General features: G+C 38.9%; 1 protein-coding gene across 11 annotated transcripts in view; it reads right to left on the reverse strand.

The window, feature by feature from the left end:
- Nucleotides 1-23,959, reverse strand: part of UTRN (utrophin) — a 536,298-nt gene that overhangs the window by 362,351 nt on the left and 149,988 nt on the right. For all 11 annotated transcript variants that reach the window (XM_032274352.1, XM_032274350.1, XM_032274353.1 and 8 more), the window contains 10 exons: nt 22,346-22,459; nt 21,576-21,731; nt 15,996-16,166; nt 13,279-13,458; nt 10,505-10,639; nt 8,878-9,027; nt 7,910-8,071; nt 6,990-7,118; nt 6,102-6,275; nt 3,736-3,891 (listed from right to left, as the gene is read on the reverse strand). In XM_032274352.1, the coding sequence (XP_032130243.1) occupies nt 3,736-3,891; nt 6,102-6,275; nt 6,990-7,118; nt 7,910-8,071; nt 8,878-9,027; nt 10,505-10,639; nt 13,279-13,458; nt 15,996-16,166; nt 21,576-21,731; nt 22,346-22,459 (1,527 nt within the window). The remainder of the gene's footprint in view (nt 1-3,735; nt 3,892-6,101; nt 6,276-6,989; nt 7,119-7,909; nt 8,072-8,877; nt 9,028-10,504; nt 10,640-13,278; nt 13,459-15,995; nt 16,167-21,575; nt 21,732-22,345; nt 22,460-23,959) is intronic.

A 23,959-nucleotide genomic window follows, 5' to 3' on the forward strand; every position in this document is an offset into this window, starting at 1 on the left:
GAGGGGGGAAATAGCACCATTTCACAATTACATGTTTTAAAATTAACCATATTAACTTAAAACACAGTACACGACTATGCAACCTTATATTATTTTGCTCTTATTGTTGTTGACAGAAAGCAAATGAACTTAACTAACATGTACCAAGCTCTTAATACAGCTTCTGTGTTGTGCTAAGGAATCATACACATGTATGCAATAAAATTCACAAAGCCTCTTTCTATTTTATGGATAACGAAAAAGAAACTTAAAGAAGTTAAGGCCAAGGCCAAGGTGGTATAATCTTTGGGTTGAGTCATGCCATTCTGGCTTCTACCACCATCACTCCCAAGACATTGCCCTTGCCAAGTTCCAGAATGACCCCAATGGCAACTGATCTAACGGATATGTTTAGGTGGACATCATATTTAACTTTCAATAATATCCAAAACATGTAAGTACACTCATTCTCGAAATACCATCTTCCCCTGGCTTCCCAGACCTAGCACTTGCATGTGTACCTACCACTTCTTGCTACTTATATTAGTTTCTTCTGCAAGCTCATCTTCCGCAGATTTCTTTCTAAATGATGTAATTCGTAAGACTTGGTTGAGGGCCCTCTTCTTTCACTATATCCTGTTCTTAGGCAATCTATCATCCTGGATTACTTTAATGACTACCTCTATGCAGATGACTCATAAAATCCACCTGTTCGGACCAGATACACTCTCCAGACCTGAATGTTCGATCATGTAAGTGCCCGACATTTCCAATTAACATTCTCAAAGGTATTTAAAATGTCGATTTTATACATATATACATATGATTTTTTAAAGGTATTTAAAATGTCAATTTTATACATACATACATACATATGATTTCTGCATGCCTCTACCTTTTTTTTTTTTTTTTTGAGATGAAGTTTTCACTCTTATTGCCCAGGTTGGAGTGCAGCAGCACAATCTTGACTCACTACAACCTCCACCTCTAAGCAATTCTCCTGCCTCAGCTTCCTAAGTAGCTGAGATTACAGGCACATGCCACCACACCCAGCTAATTTTTTTTTTTTTCTTTTTAGTACAGACTGGTTTTTGTCATGTTGGCCAGACTGGTCTTGAACTCCTGACTTAGGTGATCCACAGTCTCAGCCTCTGAAAGTGCTGGGATTACAGGCATGAGCCACCGCCAAGCTGGAATGTGGGTGGTGTGATCTTGGCTCACTGCAATCTCTATATCCCAAGTTCAAGTGATTTACCTGCCTCAGCCTCCCGAGTAGCTGGGACTACAGATGCACACCACCACACCCAGTTAATTTTTGTAATATTTAGTAGAGACAGGGTTTCACCATGTTGGCCAGGATAGTCTTGATCTCTCGACCTCATGATCTGCCTACTTCGGCCTCCCGAAGTGCTGGAATTATAGGCGTGAGCCACCGTGCCCAGCCTATCTTTTCTTATAGCACCCCATCTCAATGACCACACCATCCACATCATCAAGCCAGAAACCCGGGAGTCATCCTTCATCTCTCCTTCTGCACCAAGTCCTATTGATTTCACTTCCTACATATGTCTGACATCAGTTCACTCACTCTATCTTCACTGTCCATCCTAGTTCAAGGTATGACCATCTCTTGCCAAGAGTACAATTACTTCCTAACTAGTCTCCTCACATCTATTCCAGCCTCTCTCCAATTCCTCTTCCAAACTGCAGTGAGTAATCCTTTAAAAGACATATCTGAGTATGTGATTTCCCCATTAAAAACTGCAACAACTGCTGAAGACACAGACTGAAGTCTGTAACACAAACTCTGTGACACTGGCAGGATTTCATCTCATCCTATCTCCCTAGCACCATGTTCCCCACAGTGGCTCTCTCTGCTCTAGCCACTCAAATGTACCACACTGCCCCCTGCCACAGAGCCTTCATATACACTGTTTTATCAGTCTCGAAATCTCTTCTAGTTTCACCCAGGTGACTCCTACTCAGACTTCAGATCTCAGCTTATGCATCACCTCCTCAGGGAAGCCTTCCTAACCCAAGACTGGGTGAAAAATCCCCCTTTACCTATACTCTTAAAAAACCATGTACATTCCTTCATAACTCTTCAGACTGATAATGTGACATCATTTCATGTTTTCCTCTTTCACTACCCTAAGTTCCATTAGATAGAGAGATAATTTATCTTTTTCCTCACCACTGTATCCTTGTATAATTCCTGGCACAGAGTAAAGTCTCAATCAAATGAAACTTTAAATGATAAAATTAATGCTAAAATTATAGTCACAATTGGAGAATTAGTGCAAAAACCAGCAATGCCATTCCATTCATAAAATGTCCAGTGACTAAATATAATAATATTCAATGAATAACTTCAGCTATATAATTCCAAAAAGAAGTTCTAAGGTATGTGTTCCAGGCATGCAATATATCAAGATGCATAACATCAACAATCTAAGCTTGCAGAAGTGAGCTCAAATTCACCTAGAAAAAGTATGGACTGGTCATTCTGATTTCAATTAAAAACAAAATTTCAGCTATTTTTCTCTGGGCTTATGTAGAAACTTCAATATTAACTCAGGAGGAAGTAGTTAATATTTCCTAACTGAAGAAGGATTCAAAATACTATCAAACATGGTTTTTCAATATTACCTAGTAAGGTTTTACACTTCCACACATTCTTTGCCCTCCTGGTTTCAGGGCAAAGATTCAGTCACTCACAATTAATGCTTAAGAACTCCTGCACAGATTCACTAAAATGCCCAAATTAGAGAAATTTCTTGGCAGGATTTCAAATCCTAGTAGATTAATGTGAACTTCTTGACACTGGCTATTTTCTAGAGCCCTGACGTTTTAACATTTCTCAGTAGACTATAATTTAGAAATCTAAGCACCAATAACTTGAGGTTTTACAGGGACTATTATTTTCCCATCTTTCCTACATAAAATGGGAAAACATTAAGACTAAAAACAGAATTTTATCACAGTTAAAATTATATTTAAAAGAAACCTTATATGTTACGACTAGAAAAAAGGCCAACAGCAGCCGCTACTACCCGTTGAAATTTGGAATTATTAATATTTACTTTTTCCCTCGCATTTCTTTGAAGTACTAAGCCTACCACAATGAACATGTATTACTTGCACTTTCCTTAGAATAACTTATGGAGTATCAGTAGCCATTGAAAGTATAAATATTAGCCTGAATTACATATTAAAAATAAATTCTTTTATACAGTGTCTCATTCTGTTTCCTAGGCTGGAGTGCAATCGCGTGGTCTCAGCTCACTGCAACCTCTGCCTCCCAGGCTCAAGCAATCCTCCCACCTCAGCCTCCCAGGTAGCTAGGACTACAGGTATGCACCACCATGGCTAATTTTTTTTTTTTTTTTGGAAATTTGTTTGCTTTTGGTGGTTTTAATTTGTATTTTTTTTGTAGAGACAAGGTTTTGTCATGTTGCCCAGGCTGGTCTCAAACCCCTGGGCTCAAATAATTACCTACCTCAGCCTCCCAAAGAGTTGGCATGAGCCACTGTGCCTAGCCAAAAATAAATTTCTATGTAACTATGAATCGCTGTTAATATTAGCACATACATTTAAATAAATATAACAAAAATTATTACAATAAATTGAAAACACATATGAATCTCATAAATTTCAAAAACACATTTTCCAAAAAGTGAAATTTGGAAATACACGAGAGAGAGAAAAACAGGAAGAAAGAGAGATAGAGGTGAGTTATGGGACTGCTCTCCTCACCTGTGCGCCCAGGTCATTGTAAAGGACCTTCAGGGAAGTCAGCTGCTCATCCATCCCTTTTGGGTTGTCTGTTTGCTGTTTCTGGACAATATGTCTTCCTGTTTTAATTACAGTTTCCACTTCAAGTTTGACTTCACTCAAAGTTTTATACAGTTTCTTTAAAACAAACAAAAAGACAAATTACACACGGTGGTGACAGTTTGCCAGCTGGCATCCTTTCAGAACGGTTTGCACAGACTGACAGCCAAGACCTAACTATGGAGATCAAAGGCCACGCTCTGTCTCAGATTTGGTCTGAAGGTTGAATCAAATAAAATCAAGCTTGAAATCACTTTTTCAAATATGACAAGAAAATAAATAGAGCTTATGCTCATTCTTTTAAAAACTCAGACAAATGTTTTAAATGTTTATAAAAGAACTCAATATAAACATTTTTCCTACATAAAATGGGAAAACATTAGGACTAAAACCAGAATGTTTATCACAGTTAAAATCACATTAAAAAAAATCTTACATGTTATGACTTTTAAAAAGCCAACACCAGCTATGGTTGTTTCTTGGATTTGAAATTATTAATACTTATTTTTTTCCCTTCTATTTCTCGGAAGTACTAAGTCTACCACAATGAGCATATATTACTTATAGGATAAAAATATTAAAAAGTTCATATACCAAGATGTATATGACTATAAGAAATCATATTTCTGAGGCAAATCAAAACCACAATAAGATACCATCTCACACCAGTCAGAATGGCCATTATTAAAAAGTCAATAAACAAGAGATGCTGGCAAGGCTGCAGAGAAAAGGGAACACCGTACACTGTTAGTGGGACTGCAAGTCAGTTCAGCCCCTGAGGAAAGCAGTTTGGAAACATCTCAAAGAACTAAACATAGAATTATTATTCAACTCAGAAATCTCATTACTAGGTATATTTGTAAAGGAGAATAAATCGTTCTACCAAAAAGACACATGCGCTCCCATGTTGATCACACCACTACTCACAGTAGCAAAGACATGCCGTCAACCTAGGTGCCCATCAATGGGGGAATGAATAAAGAAAATGTGGTACAAATATACCACAGAATACTACACAGCTATAAAAAAGGAAATCATGTCCTTTGCAGCAGCATCGATGCAGCTCATGGCCATTATCCTAAGTAAATTAACCCAGAAAATCAAATACTACATGTTCTCACTTATAAGTGGGAGTTAAACAATCGGTACACATGCACATAAAGATGGAAACCAAAGACACTGGGACTCTAAAAGCCAGGAAGAAGGAAAGGGGCACGAGCTGAAAAACTACTGAGTGGGTACCATGTTTATTATTTGGGTGATGGGTCCAGTCGAAACCCAACTTCAGCATCATACAATATATCCATGTATCAAATGTGCACATGTACTTCCTGAATCTAAAATTCTTCAAAAATTAAAAATAAAATAAATTTAAACATAAAAGAAGAAAAAAATAAATTGGAGTTCTGTAGGTCAAATTCAGAGTTGTCTTCATCTCAGTTACTTGAAACCAAAAAGCTTTACAGCTTCTCTTGACACCATACATCACCATCTTAACATCTCATGGGACACCATCACCTAACAGACCCCTGCGCTGTGTTCTATGAAGTCAAGGACAGCACTTGCCCTGATTACCATTACGTCACAATAATGAAATAAATACTTATATACATGCACATATATATTGAAATTTATCCTTTATTTTGAAAGGCACAAAGAAATGCCCCTGTACTGCTCCTGTCCTAAAGAGTCGCAGCTTAAGTTCTGTGATTCACAAGCAGAACACTCATTCTAAGATTGTGTCCCCTTAGCTACATTATTTTAAAATTTCTATTCAATTGAATTACGAAGTTCAAGACTACAAAAGTCATAAGGCTTTATATATAATTTCTTCTTTCCTATCTTAGGTTTATATTTCTATTTAAACTTTTATTTTACTAGAAAATTGAATTTTTATGCTATAATATATCTGATATTCATTCTAAGTATGGTTCTTTTAGCTAACTCAAAATTATCCTTGAAAACTTTGCTTATTAGTCACATTCTGCTGAAGCCTTCCTAACTTCACACTATGATTAAGATGTGTTTCTTTTATTTTGGTTTTTGTTTGTCATCATGTTATATACATGTCTATTCTAGTTTCCTTGGCTATCTCTCTTATCTCTTCTAATTTCCTTGGAGGGAAAGACCACACTTCTTATTTTTTAACAGGTTTTTCATTATCAATCCTTATGTTTAGCACACTCTAGACTAGTGATCATTGAACACACTAGGCATGTAAGCTCTAGACTAAGCCATAACAGCTTCTGAAAAAGCCACTGGATGTGTCAATCACCCTACAGCCTCACCATACACTTGTCCAGGTGGGTCTGTATGACGTCAGGATCTACATCCTTCACATCCAGAACATGAAGTTCTGCTTTCACACCATCCAGCACACGCTTGCAGTCCAGCATGCGCTGCTCGAAGTTAGCAGGCTTCTGGAAAAGCTGGAACTTTGTGGATACTTCTCGGAGTTTCCTCTGTTTGCAGAAATGAAAATACAGAATTATCAGAATGATTATCTCTCTCATCATGAGCATAACACATACTACTCAAAATCTGTACCATAAGCACACACACACACAAAATCAGTAATATAATAACAACAAAAACCATAATGGAACTCGGTGAGGTTACCCAATCGCCTAAGTGAACTGCATAGCCCAGTGTCAAAAGTTACTCAACACTCTGTCTCAGTCTCAGGAGTCAATAGATTTGGATAAGAAATTTAGATAAAGCTGGCCTCACTGGAAATAAAACTTCATGTTCAAAAAGGCAGTTCAGCTCAAAATGCCCTTCATCGGAAGTTCAGAGTGCAAGTCAATGTCACATCAACCATGAAAGAACTAAATGATGCTGTATCCAGTTCGTGCTCAGCCTGCCCACAGTATCATCCACAAGATACTGACATAGGCTCTGTGTTAAAGAAAAAGACTATATAAAGGTAACCTCTAAATATGGCTCACTCTCTTGTTTCTCAACTCCACTATAAAAATCAAATTTAACATTTCCCCCCCTTGCAACAATTTGTTTCTGTTGCCCTGGGATGCAATGCACCTTCAATGCATCACTCCTATTCCACAATTTACATCATAAAGAATACCAAGGGTGCCCAAGTAATCAATTATTTCTCTTTTTTTAAAAAAAATTCCTAACACACTGAAAAGTAAAAGGAAGCTCCTTGCCCTCCTTACCTGTAGCACATCCATCTGACTTCCTCCTCTGGCAGACCTGCTCACTGGGGAGGTCGGGGGCTGAGAACGCATATTTCTTCTCAGCTCCTCTAGGGTTAGCTCATGGGCTGAGATCTCTGCTTGGATTTTCTACAAAGAGATTGGAAAGGGGAGACAATGTCCCTTTTTTCTTAAGTATAAAAAGAAGCAATACAAAAGTTCTATATTGTTGTGTAGTACATAATGTATTTTATATAATGTTGACCTCCATAGAAGCTTTAATAAGTTTTTGTATGATAATAATACAGCCCATTGTATAATATGACTATTGTGTGTGATGCACATGCTAAGATCCTTACACTTGGCATTTCTAATGTTCACAACTTATTTATAAGAAAGGAATTGTCCCAACTTCATAGCGAAGAAAACTACTATTCAAAATATACAGGACTTTTCAACCGGGCACAGTGGCTCACACCTGCAATCCCAGCACTTTGGGAGGCGGAGCAAGGCATATCACCTGAGGTCAGGAGTTTGAGACTAGCCTGGCCAACATGGTGAAACCCTGTCTCTACTAAAAATACAAAAAATTAGCCAGGCTTGGTGGCACACGCTTATAACTCTAGAGGCTAAGGCAGGAGAATCACTTGAACCCAGAAGCAGAGGTTGCAGTGAGCTGAGATTGCGCCACCGCACTCCAGCCTGGGTGACAGAGTGAGACTCTGTCTCAAATAAATAACAAAATAAAATACATAGAACTTTTGAGACAGTCTCACATAGAAAGCAAGAGAACTTCAAAACCCAAATGCTGCCCCATAAGTAAGGTCAATCTTTCCCACTAACTCTCGATTTTGGATGGCAGGAGGGGTTTCATTATAGTTGAAGAGGTAATTGCATATGCTCTCTTTACATCTTGAAAGTCTGCAAATTCACAGCAATACCTGAGCTTCCTGTGGAACTTGGAAAGCATCTATCCTGTCAGTTAGGTACGTGGTGAGCTGTTTGTCCAACTCCCCCAAGCTCTCTTGTAAGACTTGAAGGATATGGTCAGTTTCCCGCAGGGCCTGGAGTTGCTTTTCCAAAGAAATCTGCTTGCTCTCTGCCTGCAGAGGAGAAATTGAATCATTAGTGGCTCAGTGCAAATATAAATAGCTGAATATATATATGTTCTGGCCACTAAGAAAAGACTATAAAAGCTTTCATTCAAGACTTTAGTCGTCCTTATAAATAAATAATAATTACTAATGGTAACAGTGAAAATGTTCTACTAGGATCTTGTGTACCATGCAGCTGAATTACTAATTATTACTTATTTCTATATACAATGACAAAATACAAAAATGTAAAATTTCCCATAAGATGTATTAAACAGAAGATAAAAATGTGTTATTTATTATAATTTTAAAGCATTTTTAGGAAGCATCAATGTCTACCAATAAGAACATAAAACATAAGAAAAATGTCTGTCAATACAGTAAACATCAGAGTCTATTTTTCTAAAGTGTAAAACAAATTCTACAGGTGTACATACATATCAAACGACTACGTACTGCACTTTTGGATTAAGCTTGATGTTATTCATTGACTAAACATCAACAGTTTTTATTTAATATGTGTTTGGAAGCACCTAATATTCATAGCCAACCTTCCTGTAACAGAAGTGTTCTTTCTCTAATGTGTGATACAAATATGTAGAAGTAACATCAAAAATAATTTTTTGAATCATCAAGCTCTGCCTGTCTTAAAGTGTTAGATTTATTCTCCCCTCCTGAGTACTTCAGTACCCTCAATGCCCCTGTTAGCATTGGTTACCAACTTTAACCAACATTAAAGCTCTATGATACGGAGCTTAGGGCCAGCTCCGCTTCATCAGTACCTAAACAACACGCATGCATGGCCCGACTCTTACCAGGTGACTCAGCTCTTCATATCGGCTGTTGAAAGCCTCCAGTTTCTCACTGATTATATCATCCAGGATCCCTCCATCAATCAGAGTCTGGCCAAGCTCTCGAATCTGGGTGCGATTATCTGCCGGGTGGCGCAGAACAGATTCCAGAGACTGGACCAGAGATGGGAAAAAAAATAGTGCATTTACTAGGGCCAAAGGTATCAAGGATCCCCAAAATGTCTATTTCTTAAACAAGTAATTCCATTTTCTAAAAATCTACCTAAGGAACAGGACCAAACATTAAGTAAATTACTAATTCACAAAAATATTCATCACGGTATTAAAAAATGCATAAAATTGAGAGATTAGCATAAGTGATACAAGCACAATGGCTCACACCTATAATCCTAGCACTTTGGGAAGCCAAGGCAGGTGGATCACCTGACGTCAGGAGTTCTAGACCAGCATGGCCAACCAGGTTAAAAAAAAACCCGTCTTTACTAAAAATACAAAATTAGCTAGGGTGGTGGCGCACGCCTTTGATCTCAGCTACTCAGGAGGCTGAGGCAGGAGAATTGCTTAAACTCAGGAGGCGGAGGTTCCAGTGAGCCGAGATCATGGCACTGCACTTTAGCCTGGGCAACATAGCGAGATTCCATCTCAAATAAAAAAATAAATAAATAAATAAATAAATAAATAAATAAAAGACCTCAAAGCCTTTGATCCAGTGTACCACTTTCTAGCATGCATACATAAAAGATAATAATTAGGAAGAAATATACAAACTGCTTAAAAATGCTTCTCTTAAGAGTTTGCTTTATATTTTATTTTCCATATTTCTAGAATGTGCACGTATTCACTCTCATATTAGGAAAAAAATTAAGCTTTTCATAGTTTTCATTCACTCTGTCTCTCACTCTGCTCTATTTAAGAAGTGGCATCTTTTCCCTGGCACAGCATCCAGCTCCTAGAATGTCAGTGCCACATTTCACTCATTTCCCACATGGTACAGCGTACCTACCCTCTTCCCTTTTGTGTGTGTGTTAAGCAAACCTACCCTGTTTGCGTTGTATTTCATTTAAGAAACGATTATTAAGTTAACATGTGCTACACACTGTGCTGGGAACTGAAAATAACGAAGTATCAGGTACATTTCTTGGCCTCAAGGAGTTGAAAGTCCAGGCTTGATGACAAGCTCCTATGACAAGACCCCATGACTCAACCACTGTCTTTCAACCTCTAACATCTGAAGGTCATAGGAAGCCCCTGTAAACAGTCATAGCTGTGCTTAGTGAGTAAAAACAACCTGTTGATGAAACAAGAGAAGAGCTGCTCTAGTAACCTCCGGCAGAGCTTTGTCCAGGGCCTAGCAACATAAACTGGAAAACGACTAGAGTGCTTCAACATGTCGAAAATGTGCCAATTGCCAAACAGCTAACCGCATCTTGAGGCTGACATAGTGGGTCACCAGTAATCTAAACACACATGAATGCATAAACACTTCAGGCTCTGGAAGAAAAATGCAAGTGACACTGAATATGACTGAAGAAGCAAATGCATTTGCCCACATAAACATCATGTTCCTCATTTTAATACACGTGGCCGCATCACAACAGAGAGAACTGCCATGGAGAGCAAAGGCTCCAACCTCTAGGGCTTCGTTGACAGCGTCCGTCTTCTCAGGCAGGACCTCTGTGCTCTTCATCCGCTCTTCCAAAGTGTTTAACCAGGTGGTTTCAAGATCCAAATAGTGAAGCAGCTCAATCCAACAAGACCAGACCTCCTAAAGCATGAAAAGTTTAAATCAGACAAAAAGTCATTTCATACATGATATCGCTAGTGCTACACGTTCTCTTTAACTGCCAATAATTTCATTTGGATGTAGGTATATCTAGGAATTCACAAACTGATGGAGTTGAAACTTCAAATAAAAAAGATAAAATAAAATTATCCAAAAAATCATGTTAGACCAATTGGTGAGGGGTGGGGAGCAAAGAGGAGTGGGCAAGAGGCTGCCTCACCCTTTACCTTAAAATAAATTCCACGATCTCATTTAAATGTCAAAAATACAACTATATAATTAGTAGAAAAAACAGAAGAGAAACATTATTTAGTTTGTTTTTTAGAGGCCAGGCGCGGTGGCTCTACAACTGTAATCCCAGCATTTTAGGAGGCTGAGGCAGGCAGATCACCTGAGGTCAGGAGTTCGAGACCAGCCTAGCCTGGTCAACATGGTAAAACCCCATCTCTACAAAAAATACAAAAGTTAGCCGGCGTGGTGGCAGGCGGCTGTAATCTCAGCTACTTATGAGGCTGAGCAAGGAGAATTGCTTGAACCCAGGAGATGAAGGTTGCAGTGAGTCCAGACCACGCCACTGCCCTCCAGACTGGGCAACAAGAGTGCAAATCCATTTCAAAAAAAAAAAAAAATGTTTGTTTTTTGAACAGAAGGAAAAAATTGCTCCAGATTATAAAATTTTTAAAAAATGATGTCATAGAAAATTGAAATCCCCTGGGTCCCACCCAGTTCCAACTCAGAGCTAATTGATATAAAAGTTTGCAGGGTAGCCTTCCCAATGTTTTCTAAATTCATGAAGACATGTCTATATAAGAAGAGAGCCGCATTTTATCAAAACCGGAGTTACACTATTCTTAATTCTTATTGTGTTGGTTTTGATCACTCATTCCCCTCTAAGGTTTCCAGAGCAGGGACCCAGGGGTCGTGTAGGGGGTGGATACATTTATAAATTCATAATCCCTTATTACAAGAGGAACTTATTTGAGTGGCAAGTTTAGGAGAAAGAACTCAGCTGGATGCCTCCTGGGCTTGTCCTCTTTTGGATGTACTGAATGAGTGAAGGCACCTGCTGGTCCACATTCCATATGAAGTATGCTTACCAGATCAGGAAGCAGTGTGTTTTTCTACAAAGGACTAAACAGTAAATATTTTAGGTTTTGAGGGACACATTTGGTTCCCATCACAGATTCTTCTTGGAGGTAGGGGGTGTGTTGTACAACCCTTGAGAAATATATAAAGCATTCTTAATTAACCAGGTATCCAAAAACAAACTACAACTTAGATTTAAACCCCTTAGCCAATCCATGTACAGTGGCTCATGCCTGTAATCCCAGCACTTTGGTAGGCCAAGGCAGAAAGATGGCTTGGGCCCAAGAGTTCAAGACCAGCCTGGGCAACATAGTGAGACCCCCATCTCTACAAAAAAAAAATAAAGAAAGAAAAATAATTAGCTGGTGTGGCATTGCAAGCCTGTAGTCATAGCTAAGTCAGGAAGCAGGGGCAGGAGTGTCACTTGAGCCCAGGAATCTGAGGTTTCAGTGAGCTGTGATCACACCACTGCACCCCAGCACAGGTGACAGAGCAAAACCCTGTCTTAAAACAAAACAAAATGGAAAAAAAATCCCTCAGCCATAATTTGCCAATCCCTGAGTTAAAATAAAAGAAAAAATAGTTTCTAGTCCCCCCATTTCTACAAGAAAAAAAAATCCGCTCAGATGCAAGCATGACCTCTTTTCTTAAGGGAAAAAAAAAAAGAAGACTTAAAGAAGACCACTCCCAAGAAGCAGACTGACCCCAAATCAAGTATCTTACTAACTAGCCTCAATTATACATACTTATCTTAGCACAAAATTAGTTTAGAACAAGCAATGAATGAATTTACAAATGAATGATCAATATTTAGGTTAAATACTGCAGTTGCCATTTTTTACCATTTCAGGATTTACCACAATACAATGATTTGTTTTACGTAGAATTGAATGTAAATTAAATTGTAAATTGAAAGGCTTCTTAAATCTTCCAACAAGCAATAGCAAAAGTCATACTACTATAAAAACAAACAAGCAAAAACTTGATCTTTGTTTTAAAAAAATTTTCACAGAATCATCTACATTTTACATGTAATGGCCAGGGAGGGGAAAAAAAGGTATTTCATCTAAGGCCCAGTAAAATAGTAGCATATTTAAGTTCTGTTCCGTTTTTCCTTTGGATGACTCTTGTACTTTAGACACCACTCAAAAGAAAATAACTCCTTCCTGTGTACTCATCCAGGCAAAACAAAAGAGATGCTTGCAATGTGCTCTGCAATTTTTGGACTGGAACCGGCCCCACAGATCATCTGTTACATGAAAACCTTGATTGCACATGCAAAAAAAAGTCAAGTCTGAAAATATAAAATGACTTGCCCAAGAACCTTTTGATAATTAGGGACAGATTCTGTTCTCCTGTTTTCAACCCCTCTTTCATTTTTATCAACCTATTCCCCCAGAACTATTTTTCCTTTATGATCCAGAATTTGAAATAAAAAAGTTTTCTCCAAGATTTGAAAATGGTCAGAACATTACAGAGTTTGGATCTCAGAAATACATCACAGGAAAAAAAAAAAAAAAAAAAAAGTAACATACCTCTAGAGTGTGGCACTTTCCTCGAATTCTGTTACAAAGAAGTTGGTAATTCTCCAGCACAACATTCAGCTCAGACGTCAACTCCTGGCCACCAGAGGGCACCTTGGCAGCTAACAACTTGATGTTGTCCTTGAGAATCTTCACTCTCACCTCTTTCTGCAGCACATCCTCTTTTGCCCTCTGTTCCAAGAAAGGATGGATGAACTTGAACAATGTCTCCTTTTCTCAGTAACCAATTTTTTTTCTTCAAGAATTAAACCAAAGTTAAAACATCTGGATGATTCTAACTGCCGAAAAGGAATGTTATTTAGGTAACAGTGAGTGCTTCTTTGTGGGTTTGTTTGTTTGGTGGGGTTTGTTTATTTGTTTGTTTGTTTGAGGTGGAGTCTCACCCACTGCAACCTCTGCTTCTGGTTTAAGCAATTCTCCTGCCTCAGCCTCCGAGTAGCTGGGATTTCAAACATGTGCCACCATGCCCAGCTACTTTTGTATTTTTAGTAGAGACGGAGTTTCACCATGTTGGTCAGGCTGGTCTCAAACTCCTGACCTCAGGTGATCCACCCACCTAGGCCTCCCAAAGTGCTGGGATTACAGGCGTGAGCCACTGCACCCAGTCCAGTGAGTGTTTTTAAATAAGAACACTAACTCTAAAATTTCACTTATGCATCCAATGTACTCAACCCCCACAAATGTTTTCATTTGCTAACAGCAGTGTTAACATATGTTACCCAAATTATGTTTACTGACATGAAGTATTTTCAAAGTCCGGGTTCAAGATCAGAATTTAACTGAGTGAATTTCAACTGATCACTGGAGGTCTGAGCTGATTACACTGTGATAAACAAATTTTCACAAAAATTGAGGTACACTATGGTAGAAGTATCCTTTTTTAAAAGTTCTCTAAATAATTTAAACTATTTTTAAAATTCTAGAACGCTAGAACATAGGCACATGTACCCTACTGTTAATTAATGGAATTTTAATGTCAAAGTTAGACTGAGATGATCTCATCCAGAAATAGCTCTTTCTCAGTGCTCAAGAGAAACAATCTCACGTTCAGGAAAATCAACCTATTAGGTTGGTGTAAAAGTATTTAATGGCAAAAAATAGAAATTTTTTTTCACTTCCCCCTTTAGTTTTCTCTACTACTTAATGGTTTTGAACTTTATTAGATTATAATCTAAGGAATTAATTAAGTGTAGCAGTTGTGTAAGTCCTAATGGCTGTTTGAAAGAATAACAATAAGTAAAATGTTGCCCAAATAGTTATATATCATTTTTCTCAAATCTGATCTATGGCAACTTTGAAAATCCACAGAACTACAATGCCAATAGTGTTAAGAAAGATAATAAATGACACAATTCTTAACATGGGAGCCTATTTAAAAGTACCTTATGAACTGAGTATTTTTAAATCTTTCAAAAAAAGCTACCTTACAAAAAGATGTTTCAGTGAAAATACAACTTCCATACAAGCCTCCTGTCACATGTACTTTGATTCATGTATAATAATGCATGAATGTCATCTAATCCCCTTTTTGAAAAAATCTGCACAGAGATTTTTGCTTTAGTTACACTTCTAGGCAAGTTAACTTTGAGGTAAAACATTCACTGTGTTGCTTAAGCTTATAGGAAAAAGAAAGCTTCGAAAACATGATCTCCTTTGGCTTGAGCACTCAAGGCAGTTGAAGTTGTGTTAGAAATTTGGGAACGATGCCCAGTTCTTCTATTATATATAGAAAGAGAGCGCTCAAGACTATCGACACAGGAGTGCAAGTTTACAGGAAATGTTCCCACTGAATCCAACTAATATGAACTCCCCTGATGCATTCCCACTGCTACTCCCATCTGCTCTAATGAAACGCTGGTGTTCACATGTACTGTATGTATTAACTGGAAGATTAGTACCCAAGAAAATAAGAATAAACCCCAGACAGCTTGGGAGGTCTCTTTTGTTCCCTTTACAAAAAACAATTCTTCATAAACATTTTTGGAAATAGTGATGAATGCAATTAATGTCACTGGGTTGTGCACTTAAAAATTAAAATGGCCACTGGGTGTGGTGGCTCACACCTGTAATCCCAGCACTTTGGGAGGCCTAGGTGGGTAGATCACCTGAGGTCAGGAATTCGAGACCAGCCTGGCCAACATAGCAAAACCCCGTCTCTACTGAAAATACAAATTAGCCAGGCATGGTGGCAGGAGCCTATAATACCAACTACTTTTAGGAGGCTGAGGCAGGAGAATTGCTTGAACCCGGGAGGCAGAGGCTGCAGTGAGCCCATAGTGCATCATTGCACTCTAGCCTGGGCAACAAGAGCAAAACTCCCTCTCAAAAAAAAAAAAAAAAAAAAAAAACATTAAAATGGTCAATGTTTTGTGTATTTACCCAGATTAAAAAAGTGATCATTCTTCTTCACACTCACTACCAGAGATTTTTAAGTCATTCTCCATAGCCTCCCAAAGGTCTGACTTAAGAGCTTGTCTCACAGGCCCCCATGGACTCAACTCATGGGCCAAGCCAAACACGTGGGCTCCTGGCTTCCTTCCCCCGCTAAAATCATAGCAGCTACCCTTTTAAGTTTTTTTAATTCAAAAAACTACAGTGAAAGATGCTATGTGCATAGAGTGCTTGACCGCTAGAGAGGTGACTGATGGGCTGTTTCAAGGGGAGGAGGGAGGCATGAAGCCTGTTGGTACTGGCTGTCCCCACCTCACCTTCATCTCTTCCACAGCACACTCAAGCTCTTCTGGGGACTTGTACTCAAAATCCCGCTCCAGGTATTCTTCCTCGGCCTGGGTCATCCACTCCTGCATCTCTGCCAAGTCCTTCTTCAGGTTCACAGCTTTTTCTTGACTTTCAGACAACCTACTTTTCTGAGTAGAAATCTGCAAAGGAAAAGCCATTCCCCCAAATAAACAAATGTTAATGTGTTTTCAATGTCAAATTTTAGCTCTTAATATTTAAAGGCACAGCAATAACTTCCCACAATGAATTGCATGTTTTAAAATTCAAGTAACAACTCATACATTTCATACTAATGCTGTGGAATATAAGTAATAATGAAAATAATCTTATAACTGGGATTCTATATCATATTTTGGATAATACTCTTATCTCGAAATATCTATTATAATTTTGAAAATGTATCACTGTAATCCCAGATGTAGGAATCTAATCTGTCACAGTAAAAGCACATATATGAGGTAAATTTAATGTAGCACTGTCTATAACAAAAAAAAGTGAAAACAAAAAACCTAGAAGCAGTCTTGGTGGTTCACACCTGTAATCACAGCACTTTAGGAGGCGAAGGTGGGCAGATCACCTGAGGTCAGGAGTTCCAGATCAGCCTGGCCAACACAGCAAAACCCCGTCTCTACTAAACATACAAAAATTCGCCAGGCCTGGTGGCACGTATTGGCAAAAAAATAAAAATAAAACAGACTTTCACTTTTCCCTTTAGTTTTCTCTACTACTTGATGGTTTTGAACTTCCTTAGGTTACTACTGCCTGTAGTCCCAGTTATTTGGGAGGCGGGGACAGGAGAATTGCCTGAACGTGGGAAGCAGAGGCTGCAATGAGTCAAGATCGCACCACTGCTGGGAAACAGAGTGAGACTCCGTCTCAAATAATAATAATAATAATAATAATCTAGAAGCAACCAAAATGTTCATTTTCTTCTTTTTAGCTGAATTTCCCATTAACATTTCACTTTTAAAGAACAGGGAGGAAGAATCTGCTATTAAAGATGTCATAAGACACTGCACTACACAATTTTGGTTTTGAGATCTACTATATTTGTATATGCCAAGCAGACGCAAAAACGTTACAGTAAAAATAGTTGTCTGATTTTGATTCAGTAACTTAAAAATTTCAGAGAAGTCTAGAAATATTTTTCAGAGCGCTCCTCCCCATAACTACAAACTGACTTCTCCTATGAGAGAAGACACTGTTCTGCAGTCGCCGTCCAACCCCTCCTTGGCAGGTTCAGCCTGATGCTCAACACCACAGTAGAGGCCACTCTGCCAGGGCTTGCTTGGCTGCTAGATTGACAGCAACCGAAGGCCAGCACAGGAACTGGATGGTTCTCACAGAAGTTCGAGTTAAGCAAGAGATGGAGGCTTTCCCAGTCCCTCCCTCCAGATAGGATCTCAGGCATAAAAACAGACAGGACCAAACGAGAGCTTTCCTTCTACTGTCCCCACAGAGTAACCAAGGAGCTGGTACCAGCAACACTCACAATCACCCGGCTGATCATCAGGGTGAGCTTTTCACTGAAATACAGGCATGCACACACACACACAAAGAGAAACAGAGAGAGGGATTCCAGGGCCTCGCTTCCAGAAAATTCTCTGTACGTGTACTTTTTGAACACTAGTCAGCTATATAATTTTCACAGATCCAAAGATAAAGGAAGAAAATAAAGACACAACCATACGCTTTCCAACAACAACTAAAAACCCTCAAAATTATCTTTAATTATCCTGAGAATATATACTATTTTTTGACATTAAAATGTTCCTTTTTTTTCAGGATATCATGAATATAATAGAAGAAATATAGACTATCTTTGTTGATTTGTTTGATATGCCTGTCCTTTTTTAGCAAAATGAAAATTTGGCAAAATTATGTTTGTCCAAAACTACTTCAACATTTTGCTAGTCAATGTAATGCAATCATCTGGAAATGTTCTAAATAATTATTCACACATGTGGTTATCTCCTTGCTGAGGACATTTTAAATTTCGCATATATTTATTCCCATGTTTTGAATCAGTAATTCACAATGAATTCTTTGTAATCATATGTATGTAGATGGATGGATAAATAGATGGATGGATGGATGGGCGGACGGACCAAGATACAAACCTATTCATCACCTTCCTCAATCTTCATTGCCACTTCCAAACCACTTTCTCTATTTATTTTCTCAAAAACCCCAGTTCCTTAAGGCATATGCCATCACATTATAGCATATCAAGAAAAATTTGAATTTAGCTAGGATAAGAGATGAGAGCGTAACATTATTAGTTTCTTAAGTGTGATCATGGTTTTGTGGTTTTGCGGAAGGACGCCTTCATGCATGGAGAATCATGCTAGAGTATTCAGGGGTGAAGTGGCATGATATTTTCAACTTCCTGTTCAAAAGTACCAAAAAAAGGGTGTGTGTGTGTGTGTGTGTGTAAAGAGAAGGGCAGGCCGGGCGCAGTGGCTCACGCCTGTAATCCCAGCACTTTGGGAGGCTGAGGTGGGTGGATCACGAGGTCAAGTGATCGAGACCATCCTGGTCAACATGGTGAAACCCCATCTCTACTAAAGCTACAAAAAATCAGCTGGGCATGGTGGCGCGTGCCTGTAATCCCAGCTACTCAGGAGGCTGAGGCAGGAGAATTGCCTGAACCCAGGAGGCGGAGGTTGCGGTGAGCCGAGATCGTGCCATTGCACTCCAGCCTGGGTAACATAAGTGAAACTCTGTCTCAAAAAAAAAAAAAAAAAAAACAAAAAAAAAAAGAGAAGGGCAGAAAGAGAGAAAGCAAATGTGGTAAAACATTAGCAAGTCTCTGGATATACAGCTGTTCCTTTTTATCATTCTTTTAACTTTTCTTTACGTTTGAACATGTTCAAAATAAGTTAGCTGGGGTAAAACAACAAAAACAAAGCAAATTATTCAGTTATGCAAATATAAATTTTTCTGATCCAAACGTTAGCCAAAAGCATTTTATTAAGAAATGCACACTATCTCCATGAGTATGCCTGTATTTCACATTGAATCCTCTATTTTCACTCCTTTGTCACTCATTTCAGCTATATAAAGCCTCACTATTATTCCACTAACAAAAATCAAAGCAATCGGGAGAGGATACCTCCCAGTTCTACTCTTCCTATATTATTTCCTCCCTTCCATTACCACAAAGAAGCCATATCTCACAGCCAACATCTTAACTTAGATGGTGGATCTCATCCTTGCATAATCGCAGACCTCACTTGAGAAATTCTCCTATCTCCATCTCTTTCTGCATCATCATTTTTTTTTCTAGGTGAGGTCCTTCTACTTGGCATGCAAATATCTGCAGTATCTCTTATTATTAAAAATGACAAAACCACCTCTTTGGATTCCTATCACCAGCACCCACCCATTTCTCTGCTCCTCTGAAGAGAGGAATTTCTCAAAGTCGGTTATGTGTGGTGTCCCAGTTCCTCAGTCCCCATACGTTCCTCGACACTCTTCACTATGACTTTTTCCCCACCAGTTCTCTGGCCCTATTTTCTCGTTATTAAATTCCTCCTTCTTATCAAATTCAAAGCTGGACTTTCAGTTTTGATTGGCCCCAGCAATCCTCAGCATTAGGCACTGTGAAAAGCTTTTTCCACCTAGCATCTGGGAACCCCCATTCCTGGTTACTAATCTTTCTTCTTTAGCTTCTAGCATCAAATTAACCCTTCAGAATGGAAGTCATCATTTCACTTACACCTACAGAACCTTCTCCTTCGTCATTGCAGTAAATGGCACCACAGTTCACACAAAGTGAAAGCTGTGCTAAAATCCTGAGCCATCCTTGACCATTCACTTTTTCTCCTATCACACATCCAATTCTTTACCTAGGTCTCCTCTTTATTTTCAAACCTAATATTTCTCATGCCCTCCATCACTACATCTCTAGCCTCCCTAGTGCATGGGGCCATCCTCTCTCTCTCTCCAAGACTGTGGTAACCTCATGAGAATTCTTTCTGTTTTCATTCTTGCCTTCCCAGAGCAAACTATTCACACAAAAGCCAGAGAGAGGCCAAGTGCAGTGGCCCATGCCTGTGATCTCAACACTTTGGGAGGCTGAGGCAGGAGGATGGCTTAAGGTCTGCAGCATCTGACCAGACTGGCATCTGGTCTCGAACTGCTGACCTCAAGCCATCCTCTTGCTTCAGCCTCCCAAAGCATTGAGCCAGAACCCCATTTCTACAATGCGTTTTTTTTTTTTTTTTTTTTTTTTTTAAGACAGGGTCTGGCTCTTTCATCCAGGCTGGAGTGCAGTGGTGCAATCTCAGCTCACTGCAACCTCCACCATCTGGGCTCAAGCCATTCTCCCACCTCAGCCTCCTACGGAGCTGGGACTATAGGCTCACATCACCATGCCTGGCTAATTTTTGCATTTTTTGTAGAGATAAGGTTTCACCATGTTGCCCAGGCTGGTCTCAAACTCCAGAACTCAGGCGATCCACCCACCTCAGCCTCCCGAAGTACTGGGATTACAGGCATGCACCACTGCATCTGGCCCAAAAATATTTCTACAATTAGCTAGGGATGGTGGTAAACACCTATAGTACCAGCTACCCGAGAGGCTGAGGCAGGAAGATTGCTTGAGCTCAGGAAGGCTGCAGTGAGCTACGATCGTGCCACTGCACTCCAGCCTGGGTGACAGAGCAAGGCACCATTGCTAAAAAAAAAAATGAAACAAAAGGCCAAAGTGATCTTAAAAGATCTAATATCACATGTCACGTCCCTGTTCAAAATCTTCAAATGAATTTCTGTGTAATATCATACTTGAAATAAAATCCCAGTCCTTTCCTCCAAGGCCACAGCTAATCCATCCTCTGCCTTCCTCTACCCTCAAATATTACCATTCTCCAACCCCCTAACTCCTCTCTGCTCTTTTCCAGCTATACTGCTTTCATTCTTTATTAAACAGACCAAGTTCATTCCCACCATAAAGTTTTAAAATTTGCTATTCTTCATGCCTGAATGTTCTTATCTGAACCTTACAAGGCTCGTCCCTTACTTTACTCAGTTCTCTATTTAAACGCCCCCATCTCAGAAAGCCTTTCCCTGAACACCCTATTTGAAATAACCCACCTAGCCGTAACTCCTTCCCATTCCTCCATATTATCTGTTATCCATCTGCTTCACTAGAATGTAAGCTCCTAATGGGGAGTTTCTTCTTCCTTGTTCAGTGCTGTACCTCCAGTGCCTAGAATGATGCTTGGTACATGGCAACTGATTACGAAATATTTGCTAAGAAAATAAATGGTCACACTCAAGTGTTTTAGGGGTAAAGCAAATGTCATAAATGTGTGTCAAACCAGATTTCAGAAAAGAATGGGTAAGCCCTGAGTCAAACTGGACAATTAATATCCTCTCTTAATTTAAAAAATGATGCCTTTTATTGCCCCAACTCACAACCCATGCTGGAGTTATTCTAGACCATTGTTTTATGAACTGGATGGGTCATAATAAATTTAGTCAGTTGGGAGAAGCTACAGTCTACATCTTTTGAAAACCATAGATAGTAATGTTAAAAAACTCACCTCCTTGCTAAGTTTCTCCAGTTGGGTTTGATAGTCACCTAGCCTTCTCTGCACCCAAGTTTTTATTCCAGCAACTGGACCACTTCGAAGATCAGTTTCTATTTCCTTCATGTTTTTCAGAGATGATTCAATTGTTTCTATTTCATTAACAAATGCCTGAACACATAAAAGAAGCCATGTTGGGTTCATTACTATACAAGTGGATGCCATAATCATCGTCTGTCTGCTTATCTCCCTAGAAATACTATAGAAGCAGACTGCTTAAGAGTCAGTACTTCTAACTACTTGAGAAATATTGTGCCTTAATAAATTCATTTCACCTGGGTGCTTGATACAGCCATCTGCTAAATTAGATTGGAAATACTTGACTCTCAGTAGGGAATAGTCTTTTAATTAATGTAGAGAAGCCTGATGATTTCACCAAATATAAACTGCATGCACTACTACTGGCAAACTCATTTGTTAAATATGTTTTTCTTAAATCCTCACCATGTGGCACAAGAAAAGCAATATACAATGACTCCTAATGAACTAAAATTCTTCTTGTTCTCTATTCTATAACCTCTCAGAAATCTATCACCATGGCCAAAAATAAAAACATGAAGACTCCGTCATTCTTTTGTTAGCTATAAAGTCATAAAAGCTTTAAGATGAAAGATATTTTATCTAGATTTAATGCTATGTTATATTCTCACAATCTTAATAACAGCAGCAAATCACATAAAAGAAAATGTTATTTATGACAAGTTCCCCAGATCAGCAGAACTCACAGAGCACTGGTCCAACTGCCTCTGTAGATCTGTGTCATCTCCTTGGGCAACCTGCTGTTTCATTAAGAAGTCTTTCACACCATCGATCCACTTCTCAATGATTGTTGAATCAGCCTAAATCAAACATGATAACAGAGGGGGATATTACTCTGTGACGTTCAGCCTACCACATCTCAAGATCCATCGCCACTGGAACAAAAGCCATTTTTAAAGCTCTGATAGCATTGTTTTCATTTATTTTATTCCTTTTGTTAAAACTTCCAACTTTGAAAATAATTATTTTTTTCATTCTTGACTGAAATTCTCAAAAGATGACAGGTTAGTAACCATTCTAAACATTTCCAAACGCTCTCCAGTGAACCAAGCATTAGCCATGATCTAAAATGCAAATTACAGGGAAAAATGCATTTCTAGGTATAATCAGCTATAAAATATTTTGCTCTGATATAATTTAGAACAATTTTTCTCTAAAGTTAGTGACTCAGAGCAGAAATAAACAAATGCACGGTGGAGGGAATACAACAGATGGTTGTCACTTCTGCTGTTTGGATGCCTTTTTATCTGAAAACCCTGCACAGACCACTGCTCAGCTCCATTCTTTCACCCAACATTTATTAAGCACCCACTGTATATATAATCCAGTCACTATGCATGGTGATAGGGGTTCAAAGGCAAATGCAAAAGCAAACATTTTGCAAAGAGAAAGAGACTTTAGAGAGAAGGTAACACTGGAACTGGGCTTTAAAGAATGCAAATAAGGGCTGGGCACTGTAGCTCATGCACAGTGAGTTAATCCCAGCACTTTGGGAGGTCAAGGTGGGCAGATCACGAGGTCAAGAGATGGAGACCATCCTGGCCAACGTAGTGAAACCTCGTCGCTACTAAAAACACAAAAATTAGCTGGGCGTGGTGGTGCACGCCTGTAGTTCCAACTACTCGGGAGGCTGAGGCAGGAGAATTGCTTGAACCTGGGAAACGGAGGTTGCAGTGATCTGAGACTGCACCACTGCACTCCAGCCTGGAGACAGAGTGAAAGTAGGTCTCAAGAGGAAAAAAACAGAATGCAAATAAGTAGATGCAGTTTGAGCTCCAATACCGAAGTCATCGTCATTTCTTCCCAGAGGTGGGAAGCCACCATGTTTTTCTCCAGTCTTCCACAGTTTACACGTTCCCAATTCGTTCCATGATGTCTGTGGAACATGATATCTAGGTATTGCTCTCACTACCCTGATCAACATGCTCTAGAAAGTACATCAATTTTTTAACATCCTTAAAATACGTAACCCAGAACCAACTATTCTGATCCTTATAATGTTTGAATCTATCACAAAGATCTAACTAGTTTTTATAAGGTTATCAGAGATTATCTCAAATACTTTGGTGAAATCAAGACTTGCCAAGAAAGTTCATTTGTAAGCAGTAGTTGAAGTAAATGAGAGAGCATCTTCAAATGTGAGATGTTATTACTCTGTGCATCTAATAATCTAGACTTCCTCCTCCAAAGAAAGAAAGAGAAGAAAGAGGGGGAGAGAAGGAGGAAAGAAAAAAGAAAAAAGAAAAGAAAAGAAAAGAAGGCAGTACTTAAAGGGAATGAGTCTGGGCAAGGCCTATTAG

Source organism: Sapajus apella, unplaced genomic scaffold (assembly GCF_009761245.1).
Source record: "Sapajus apella isolate SASKATOON/1434 unplaced genomic scaffold, GSC_monkey_1.0 scaffold6, whole genome shotgun sequence".
In the NCBI taxonomy this organism is placed as follows: domain Eukaryota; kingdom Metazoa; phylum Chordata; class Mammalia; order Primates; family Cebidae; genus Sapajus; species Sapajus apella.